Source organism: Mobula birostris, chromosome 20 (assembly GCF_030028105.1).
Source record: "Mobula birostris isolate sMobBir1 chromosome 20, sMobBir1.hap1, whole genome shotgun sequence".
Taxonomy (NCBI): domain Eukaryota; kingdom Metazoa; phylum Chordata; class Chondrichthyes; order Myliobatiformes; family Myliobatidae; genus Mobula; species Mobula birostris.
The window spans coordinates 16,393,426-16,404,942 of NC_092389.1; the positions used below are offsets into that span (position 1 = coordinate 16,393,426).

Consider the following 11,517-nt stretch of genomic DNA (forward strand, 5'->3'; position numbering starts at 1 on the left):
AGTTAGAAATTGGTAGGTACAATGTTGTGGGCACCACTGAGTCGTGGCTGAAAGAAGATTATAGTTGGGAGCTTAACATCCAAGGATACACATTGTATCGAAAGGACAGGCAGGTAGGTAGAGTGAGAGGAGTGGCTATGTTGGTTAAAAATGAAATCAAATCCTTAGAGGTGACAGGATCAGAAGATGTAGAATCCTTGTAGGTAGAGTTAATAAACTGCAAGAGTAAAAAAAAAACACCCTGATGGGAGTTATATACAGTGACATACAAAAGTTTGGGCACCCCAGTCAAAATATCTGTTACTGTGAATAGCTAAGTAAGTAAAAGATGAACTGATTTCCAAAAAGCATAAACTTAAAGATGACACATTTCTTTAATATTTTAAGCAAGAAAACTTTTTTATTTCCATCTTTTACTGTTTCAAAATAACAAAAAAGGAGAAGGGCCCAAAGCAAATGTTTGGGCACTCTGCATGGTCAGTACTTAGTAACATCCCCTTTGGCAAGTATCACAGCTTGTAAACGCTTTCTGTAGCCAGCTAAGAGTTTTTCAATTCTTGTTTGGGGGAATTTTGCCCGTTCATCCTTGCAAAAGGCTTCTAGTTCTGTGAAATTCTTGGGCCGTCTTGCATGCACTGCTCTTTTGAGGTCTATCCACAGATTCTCGATGATGTTTAGGTCAGGGAACTGTGAGGGCCGTGGCAAAAACCTTCAGCTTGCGCCTCTTGAGGTAGTCCATCGTGGATTTTGAGATGTGTTTAGGATCATTATCCTGTTGTAGAAGCCATCCTCTTTTCATCTTCGGCTTTTTTTTTTACAGACGGTGTGATGCTTGCTTCCAGAATTTGCTGGTATTTAATTGAATTCTTCCCTCTACCAGTAAATGTTCCCTGTGCCACTGGCTGCAACACAAGCCCAAAGCATGATCAATCCATCCCTGTGCCTAACAGTTGGAGAGGTGTTCTTTTCATGAGATTCTGCACCCTTTTTTCTCCAAACATACCTTTGCTCATTGCAGCCAAAAAGTTCTATTCAAAAGGTTCGAAGGAACATCTAAACAAGCCTGATGCATTTTGGAAACAAGTCCTGTGGACTGATGAAGTTAAAATCGAACTTTTTGGAGAAAAAAGGGTACTCCTATGCCCCATCATTGAAATGTTTCCCCAAACAATTACCTCATTTTCAAGGATTCTTTATCTCATTATCTCATGTTTTCATTATTTATTCCTATTTATCTATACTTGCATTTGCAGTTTGTTGTCTTCTGCACTCTAGTTGATCTTTCGTTGATCCTATTATAGTTACCATTCTATAGATTTGCTGAGTATGCCTACAAGAAAATGAATCTCAGGGTTGTACATGGATATATAAATGTACTTTGATATTAAAATTTACTTTGAACTTTTGAACTTTGGTCTATGGCATTTCTAGATAGCGTATATTTTGCAAGCTGACTTTTCTTTATTCAATGCTGTCAAGGTTTTTCTTTCAACTCTACTACAATATTGTGATGATAAATTTAAATCTTAAAAAGCGTAATATTTAAACAAATAACAAGTGGCTTTGCATTTCTGTTAATACTCTTACTTATTTTAATTCCAGACTAAGCAAACTATGCATGAGATTAATTTTTCAGTAATTAGACCTTGCAAATAGGCTTCAGTTTATGAGAAACCACAAACCCTGCATTTACAACGGATATAAATGTAGGTGACTTGTCCCTGTTTCTATGACGTCGGTGGCTAATAGCTGGATGACGATAGGCGCGGTCAAGCCAACAGCTTCACTCTGCGGAGCTCCTCAGGTGAAACAGGCTGGGGTTGTAGTTTTCTCCTTGAACAGGAAATTACTTGTGAAAGGGGTGGTGTGGGGTTAATGTCAGTGCCGTCCTGGGCGATAAGCGAGAGCTGCCTGAAGATCGGTTTGGCTTCCGGGGCTTCATCTGGGAGCAGGCCGCGGATAATCGCTGCAAACCGGCAGCTCGTTGTTAAGCAAATAAATAAAAACGCAACTGTACTTAAAATCCTGACGAAGGGTCTCGGCCCAAAACGTCGACTGTACCTTTTCCTAGAGATGCTGCGTTCACCAGCAACATTGATGTGTGTTGCTTGAATTTCCAGCATCTGCAGAATTCCTCGTGTGTACGTGAAATCGGCCTTTACTGCCGTGTTTCTGTTTGCCACGTCAGACCTGACCAGAACGCACTTGGTGAACTCGACCAAGTGTGACAGGGCAAAACTTCCCGCGCCTGCAGCAGAGCACACACAGTATATTCTGCTTTATTTAGTAGTAGTAGTCATACTTTATTGATCCCAGGGGGAAATTGGTTTTCGTTACAGTTGCACCATAAATAATAAATAGTAATAGAACCATAAATAGTTAAATAGTAATATGTAAATTATGCCAGTAAATTATGAAATAAGTCCAGGACCAGCCTATTGGCTCAGGGTGTCTGACCCGCCAAGGGAGGAGTTGTAAAGTTTGATGGCCACAGGCAGGAATGACTTCCTATGACGCTCTGTGCTGCATCTCGGTGGAATGAGTCGCTGGCTGAATGTACTCCTGTGCCCACCCAGTACGTTATGTAGTGGATGGGAGACATTGACCAAGATGGCAGGCAACTTGGACAGCATCCTCTTTTCAGACACCACCGTCAGAGAGTCCAGTTCCATCCCCACAACATCACTGGCATTACGAATGAGTTTGTTGATTCTGTTGGTGTCTGCTACCCTCAGCCTGCTGCCTCAGCACACAACAGCAAACATGATAGCACTGGCCACCACAGACTCGTAGAACATCCTCAGCATCATCCGGCAGATGTTAAAGGACCTCAATCTCCTCAGGAAGTAGAGACGGCTCTGACCCTTCTTGTAGACAGCCTCAGTGTTCTTCGACTAGTCCAGTTTATTGTCAATTCGTATCCCCAGGTATTTGTAATCTTCCACCATGTCCACACTGACCCCCTGTGATCCCCCCCATTTTAGGTGTGCATTACTCTTGCTCAAATTTTCATTGGACCTGTATTTCTGTGGAGATACTTTTTTTTGACTTGTCTTTTTCCATCTTTTTTGAGCAATAAACTCTGCATCAGTTTTTTTTATTTAATTGCTTAGCAATGAGCTGCTGGTTTGCAGCGACCCGAAATGCCCTTAATTTCTCCCTCCCCCCACAAATAGTGCTTGACTCGGAGTTCCTCCAGCACATTGTTGGTTGCTCCAGATTCCAGCATCTGCAATCTCTTGTGTCTCCTAATGGTTCGTGTTTTAAGTTAGGGAACTGCCTGATAGGATTAAAAATAATACTTATTTCTGCATTTACTTTGCAAATAGGTGGGATTATCACTGGGTAGCGTTCTTCAGTGTTAGGTTGTTATTGCTGGGGGAAAAACTCGTGGGAATTGAACCCAGGTCCCTGGTCACATGAAGCATTGGCTCTACTACCTGTGCATTCAACTGCATTTGCTCTGCATTGACTAAAAAAATCAAATCTTAATAAATCAAGCTGGTATGTTTTAGAGCCATAAATACAGCACAGAAACAGTCCTTCAGGTCTACTGAATCTACACTGATGATTAATCACCCATTTTTTTAACTAACACTATCTTATATTTTCATCCTCTCATCGGCTCCAACCTCATGCCTCCAGATTCTACCTTTCACCTATGTATTAGTGGCCAACTAATGTACAGCCGCTTTTAGAATGTGGGAGAGACAGAGGCAGAGAAAATTGAAGTGGGAGAACTTGCAAAGTGCCAGCAGAGGGCACCAGAGGTCTCTGTTGTACCTGGGTTGCTGGAACTGTGAGGCAGCAGCTCTGTAAATGCTGCCACTGTGCAGCTCCTCACCTTCCAGTATAAGGTTTTACTAAGAGCAAATATACTTTTAAAGAAAGATTGATAAAATGTGTTGGGGTTGAAGTAGGAGTTAGCTACTTAGCATTTGAGATTGTCTTTGAGTTATATTGTGACTGATTTGTGCCTCAAATGTCTATATTTGATGTTACATATTATAAATTTTTCAGTAAATTATCAATCTCAGACTTGAAATTTTTACTTAAACACTAGTACAGAACTTGGATGAAGAACTGTCTGTTTCCACTATACTATGAAACAAGTCTTCCTGCTTTCTTTCCTGAATAGCCTGCTCTGGGTTTGTGATGGTCTTTTTTTTTGTTTAGTCTTTTTACCATTTTAGCCTTCTCCAATTCCTACTTCCCAATCAATAACCAACCCCATATCACAAGGTTAATCCAATTCTGTGCATGTTAAGTTTTGTATATTATTTGTCAAAATTAATGAGAAAATTCCTAAATCAATAGATGCTCCATTGTGCAGAATGATGGTAATCTTTCTCAAATGATAAAACTAGGTTACTCAGACATGATCTGGCCTTCGCAATTGGAACTCTCTAATCAGCACTCAGTTAATGATGGCATTTTTTTTCTGTTAACCAAAACCTTCTGTGGATTGACCAATTGGGGATTATAACTTCAGCAAGTAGAAAACTCCAGGTATAAAGTAATTGTTATAAAATTTACCAGAATTTAAGTAGCAATTTCAAAGGAAAAAAAACTTACTCATGGTCAAATGAGACCTTGATCAGAAAACTCAGCTTATAATTAACTGGGAAAACTAAGATTCATTAGTTAATGATCTTCCAGTTCATAAATCAAATTCCATTCAGTCACCACCACTTGTAAATACAGACCCAAATGCTCCCAGGTTTAGCATCTAATAAGTGATGGATTCGTTTCAGAAGAACACATTGCCACAGCATAGGAAAAGTAAAAAAATCAATATTAAGTCAATACTGTTTTTTTTCAAACTTCCACTACAGACATGGACAATGGCTTACACGTAGAGGATGATCTTGTTGGAACCTGGACATGTGAAGTTAAATGCTGTCTTTGTTTCAAAACTTTATTGCAATGCAGTAAACAAGATGCAGTCAGGGTTAGACGTTTTTTTACACAGCCGGTACTGGAGGTCTATTTGAATCACCCCTAGTTATTCATTCAATTTTTTTTTGCTTATTTTCTTAACTTGGTGATCAGTTGGTTTATCTGGTGTATCATTTCTGTACTTTATTTTCTCTGCCTGTAGTTTTGTCCAATGGTAAATGAGTCTTTAAGTTGCTGAGGTGATCGTCTCAGACATCCCACCCTGCAAAAACTCAGTTCAGGGAGGTTGCACCATCAATTTGCGGGAGACTTCCGGGAGGGGTGGGATGTCTGCAATAGAGTAGCTCCTTAGCAGCTGGCCAGCTAGTTTAAATAACACACATCAAAGTTGCTGGTGAACGCAGCAGGCCAGGCAGCATCTCTAGGAAGAGGTACAGTCAATGTTTCAGGCCAAGACCCTTTGTCAGGACTAACTGAAAGAAGAGTTAGTAAGAGATTTGAAAGTGGGAGGGGGAGGGGGAGATCCAAAATGGTAGGAGAAGGCTGGAGGGGGAGGGACGGAGCCAAGAGCTGGACAGGTGATTAGCAAAGGGGATACGAGAGGATCATGGGACAGGAGATCCGGGGAGAAAGATGGGGGGGGGGGCGGCAAACAGGATGGGCAAGGGGTATAGTCAGAGGGACAGAGGGAGAAAAAGGAGAGTGAGAGAAAGAATGCGTGTATAAAAATAACATGGGGTACGAGGGTGAGGTGGGGCATTAGCGGAAGTTAGAGAAGTCAATGTTCATGCCATCAGGTTGGAGGCTACCCAGACGGAATATAAGGTGTTGTTCCTCCAACCTGAGTGTGGCTTCATCTTTACACCTTATATTCCGTCTGGGTAGCCTCCAACCAGATGGCATGAACATTGACTTCTCTAACTTCCGCTAATGCCCCACCTCCCCCTCGTACCCCATCTGTTACTTATTTTTATACACACATTCTTTCTCTCACTCTCCTTTTTCTCCCTCTGTCCCTCTGAATATACCCCTTGCCCATCCTCTGGGTCCCCCCCCCCGCCCCTTGTCTTTCTTCCCGGACCTCCTGTCCCATGATCCTCTCGTATCCCTTTTGCCAATCACCTGTCCAGCTCTTGGCTCCATCCCTCCCCCTCCTGTCTTCTCCTATCATTTTGGATCTCCCCCTCCCCCTCCCACTTTCAAATCTCTTACTAACTCTTCCTTCAGTTAGTCCTGACGAAGGGTCTCGGCCCGAAACGTCGACTGCACCTCTTCCTAGAGATGCTGCCTGGCCTGCTGCGTTCACCAGCAACTTTGATGTGTGTTGCTTGAATTTCCAGTATCTGCAGAATTCCTGTTGTTTGTTGTTAGTTTAAATAACGTTAGCTATGCTAATGAACGAACGACACCTGTTAAACTCACTTCAACATGTCTTTTACATTTTAACCCAGCACGGGCAGTAGAAAAGTCACTGTTGCAAACAGTGCAGCGAGCAACACTGTCATTATTTTGACCCCTATTAGGCAGGAGTACACTTTAGTGTAGTCTGGGGTGACGTACGTTTTATATTTTTTTTGGAACACTCTGCCATGGCTCGCTCACTCGCTCTCAAGCGCTTTTGCTTGCTTTCTCACTTGCTCTCTCTCTGTCCCTCTCGCTCGCATGCTCTCTCTCATGCGCGCACTCTCTCTCGTGGTCGCTTTCGTGCTCTCTCTTGCTTTTCTCTCGCTCGCTCTCAAAAAAATTGATTTCCGTGGTATTGTATATAATTTGTGGGCATCAGGGAGCCACTATTAATATGCGGGAGACTCCCGGAAGTTCTGGGAGAGATGGGATGTCTGTCATCTCCAAACTTGAACAAGCAGACACTCAGATCCATTTTACTAATTTTAAACTGATCCTTTTTTTCCCTCACATTGTGGTAGAAGGTATTATTTAATCAGATAAACAATGTCCATACTTAAGTGCACCAAATATAGTATATTATGGAGTATATTGTATCTTTAGGAAGCTTAGTTGGATTTCTTACTTCAACAGTGAGTGAAATATGACTTCACCCCCTATTGCATCATTAAGATGGGGAGAAATGAAGGTGGAGGGCAGTGACACTTTATACAAGGATTGTAAAGTCTGGCCAGGAGGAAATCGAACATGGGACTGGCGAGAGACAGGAACCCGAGTGAGTTGAAATTTGATATAGAGTACTGCAAATAATTGTAACTCAGCAGTGTTCACATGTTTTTTCTTAGAGAACACAAAAGGCTTTTGTTTTGCACATGAGTTTCATGGTGAACAGTGCACTGAAAGCAAGTCATGTATTTGTTAACATTTTCAGTAAAAATATTTGCTTAAAGTTCAAAGTCTCTCATCTGGTTTTGCCTCTGGCTTGCTTTCTCTATAATTGCTAGATTTTTTTTTAGCTGTATTGCTGACACCATCATCCCCTCACATCAATCAACAAGGTTCAAAACCTGGGCCTCTGTATCTCCCTCTGCAACTGGATCTTCCACTTCCTTACTGAGTGAGCAGTCTGTCCGGATTGGTAATATCATCTCCTCACTGACAATCAAGATGCACCTCAAGGATGCATGCTCTACACTCTCCACACTCATGACTGTGTGGTTAGGCACAGTTCAAACACCATATATATATTTGCCGATGCCACCACTGTTGTTGGCAGAATCTCAGATGATGAGAAGAAAGCGTACAAGAGTGAGATAGAACAGTACAGCACAATACTGGCCCTTTAGCCTACAGGATAGTCCAGCTGGATGAGTGATGGCACAACAACAGCTTTGCATTCAGTGTCAGCAAGACCAAGCAATTGTTTGTGGACAAGTCAGATGAGTACGCACCAGTCCTCATTGAGGGGCAGCAGTGGAAAGGGTAAGTAGCTTCAAATTCCTGAGCATTAACATGCCAGAGGATCTATCCTGGGCCCAAAGCATTGATGCAATCATCAATAAAGCAAACACTGGTTTTACTTCATTTGGAATTTGAGGAGATTTGGTATGCTCCTAGCAAATTTCCTCAGATGTACAGTGGAGAGTATTCGAACTGGATGCGTCAACACCTGGTATGGAGGTGCCAATGCATAGGATCATTGAGGCTGCAGAGGATTTTAGACCCAGCCACTTCCATCACAAGCACAACCCTCCTTGCCATAAAGGACTGGATTACTCTTACTTGGAGACAATACAGATTTGATGGTTACAGCTGAATGAGCTCCTTTTACGCTGTAACCTATCTGTTACTGAACCTACCTATTCACCCTCAATGTTGCCTTTGCAGTGGCTTGGCCTCCCAGTTTGAAAAACCTAGACACTTTTTTCAAAAACAAATCCAGTATATTAATATTATGCAGTATTTTAATAGGGACTCTTCAAAATGTACAAAATCAGTGCCCAGCATTTATATTTGACAAGCAAATAGGAATTTGATAGAAAGCAAAGATTAGCCACAAATATATTTCCTTGTATGGCACTATACTTCGTATCTTAATTTTTGTGTTCTTACAGCACAGACCTGGAGTTCAACCAGCTGACCTTGATGAAATTGTAAATAAAGGTATCCAGACTCTTGTTATTGGAAGGGGGATGGAGGAAGCATTGCAAGTAAGTACACTTTATCCATACCTGTTAAAATAAATCATCAAGCCTTAAACACGAGCTCCTGCAGATGCTGGAAATCCAGAGTAACACAAATGCACGCACTCATTCACACACGCACACTCACTCTGCGGCAGGAACTCAGCAAGTCAGACATCTATGGAAAGGAATAGAGTCCTGATGAAGGGCCACAGCTCAAAATGTTGACTATTTATTCCTTTGTATAGATGCTGCCTGATCTGCTGCATTCCTCCAGCATTTTGTGCATGCTACATTAAATTATCAAGCCTGACTTGTTTGCAGTCTGCAGTTTTAAACCCATTGCTTTTGTTGAGTTGTATTCAGTAGGTCATTTTTCAATTTTTCAATGATTCTGTCAATTAAAATAGTGATTGCATCTTTATCATCAAAAGCAAATCGAAGTAACTGCCAAGTGTTACTAACATTTCCCTAATATATCTTGAAGCTGCTGGTGGCAATTAACACTCTTGAGCAACTAGAGTAAGACAGGTTTAGTATACACAAAACAAGTTAGTGCCTTTTTTTAAGAAGTGCCACCTGACTTTCCCTGGGATGTTTCTTTGTACCTATTTGGATCTAATTGTGGATCATGAGATTGAATCTCATTTATGAGAAAAAGAATGTGGGAAGACCATCATACTGATGGATCTTGCCTGATCCAGCCCATGTTCCACCCTGTCCAATTTCTACTAACAAGTTATTCATTGACAGCTTACATCAGCTAGTTGGTTGAATGTGAGTTAGAGTAACTTGTATAACAAAGTGAACTTAGTGAAAACGATATCTCTTTCAAGAGCCTAGGAAACCTTTCCAATAAAATGAGTAGAAAAATGCAATAAATGTAGGGTACTTAAATAGAATAAACAAAAGGAATGTCAAACTGCAGTCACTGAGGTTGATTGTTGATGGAATTACCCAGTCATGTCTTGCTTGGCAAGCCATTGTGTTGTCTAATTATTTGGTTGGTTTTGCATTTGTAATCGATGGCTCATTGTATTTTTGCCTCTTGCATCAGTAGGTAGTGAATTCAAGTTCCACTCTCTCAATCTGGATGGGCATTTCATTGTGGTGCTAGGTGAATACAACATTTTCAATTGATGTTGTTCTTGGATAAGGTGTTAAACCAAGGCCCATGTTTGGATTTTTTTTATAAAGGGGATCATCTGATGTGATGTGGAACTCTGAGTAGGTTTGAACTTTTTATCAAGTTAAAAATATGGCATTTTGTAACAGCCTCTTTAGATATGTTGAATATCAGTGTGAGAAATTAATCTAGCAGGCATCAATTTTTTTGTTCCATAAACTGTTGAATTTTGGTACGATAATCAATACTTTGGAATGATCCACGTTAATATTTGGTTATGAGTGGTAGACTCTTACACAGAAGTAGTTGCTAAATCTAACTTGCAATTTGGGTTTCAGGTGCCTGAAGAGACGCTGGATTTCATCAGAAGTAAGGGCATTGATACTTTTGTTCTACAAACAGAGAAAGCTGTGACACAGTATAACAGACTGGTGAAAGAGGGGGTTGCTGTTGGAGGGATCTTCCATTCAACCTGCTGAACCATTCCACTCCTGAGGTTAATGACTTGAGCTTACCATAGGAGAATAACTCACTGTGTTTGGATGCCAAGTTTTAGTTTTCTTTTATGTTTTTGATACAAGGAGCAAAATTTATAATGACTGTAGACTGAAAAGTAGAACAGATACTAAAAGATGTGTGAATGTTTAATGCAGCTCAATATTCTATGACTTCTACTTCAAAGATTATTTGGACAGTCATGAAGCTGTGTTTAATTTCTATTTTTCTGATTGAATGCCTAATAAACATTCCATAGTGAATACTGCTAAAACTTTAATTGAGTTCTCAAATGACCTTTTCATGCTTTGGATTATAATTGCTGCTAGAAATTTGGAATATTTTCATATGTACTTTTGTACATGCGGTAGTAGCTATTTTTAAGTGGAAGATCCCGCTGGGTGAAGAAGTGATTTTTTTTTCTTCTCTTCCCCCCACCATGCTAACATAACCAAATACCTGCTAACTGTCTTCAGTAATAAACACTAGTTATAACCTAGGTAACTAGTTTCACAAAATAAATCCTAAATCAAGATCAGAGCAAGTTCTCTGACAGTGATCAATGAACTGTTCATTAAGAACTGAACTATTCATTAAACTGACAGCATGGAACATCACCTAAATAACGTCAAAATAAATACAGTTTTGTTGAGAGCTGCTAATATACCATCTCATGGCCAGATAGTAAATAATGACCATTAATTCATCACAATTTATGCTGATGTATCTAATAAAGATTTCTTTAGGTACTTTGAATGGCAATGTTAGAAATTTTAGAACATTACAAATTGCTATGTAACACCACTACCCACCCAAGTTATTTTACATGTCTTTCACTATGCAATTCAATAGTCATATTGGTTATGGTTACTTAAACATCTAGCAGGAGGAGATGTCTCCAAGAATATCCTCATCTTCAACATTGCTGAAGTCCAGCAAATGAATTACAAAGTTAGAGCGGTTGCAATCACCTTCAGTCAGAAGCAGACTGCCCATCATGTCGTTTTCCTGAGGTCCTTTCCATGGCACGTGTATCTTCAACAAAATCAATTCATTTAATATGATCTCATATAAAGCCTGTGAGTCTCAGCAATATCCCAAATGGAGTAATGAACCTTATTCTCTAGAAGTGGGGTGTCCAGGGAGAGGTAGTACCTCTGATGAGGAGGCTTGTTGTGTCCATTCCAAGGTAGCTCAATCAACTTTGGTCCCTACTGGAACTCAGCTCTCACCTGTGGCTCCAAGTAGCTATTTGTATGCGACAGTGGCTACACCCTGATACACCACTTCAACAAGTGGGCTAAACCAGGTGAGGGTAGCTGGCAGTCTCATACCCAAGTGAGTTAGGGACATGCCTGTCCCAGCATGTGAAGTCAGCTCTGGTGAACTGGGCGGATGAGATCTACAGTG

At 40.7% G+C, this 11,517-nt stretch overlaps 1 protein-coding gene across 1 annotated transcript; it reads left to right on the top strand.

The window, feature by feature from the left end:
• The first annotated feature begins 1,723 nt into the window (after window positions 1-1,723).
• On the top strand, window positions 1,724-10,370 carry LOC140185081 (mth938 domain-containing protein-like). Its single transcript, XM_072238325.1, has 4 exons — window positions 1,724-1,804; window positions 6,937-7,078; window positions 8,418-8,513; window positions 9,951-10,370. Exons 2-4 carry the CDS (start codon window positions 6,947-6,949, stop codon window positions 10,089-10,091), a joined length of 369 nt encoding a protein of 122 aa, XP_072094426.1. The 5' UTR covers window positions 1,724-1,804; window positions 6,937-6,946; the 3' UTR covers window positions 10,092-10,370.
• Window positions 10,371-11,517: the final 1,147 nt, after the last annotated feature.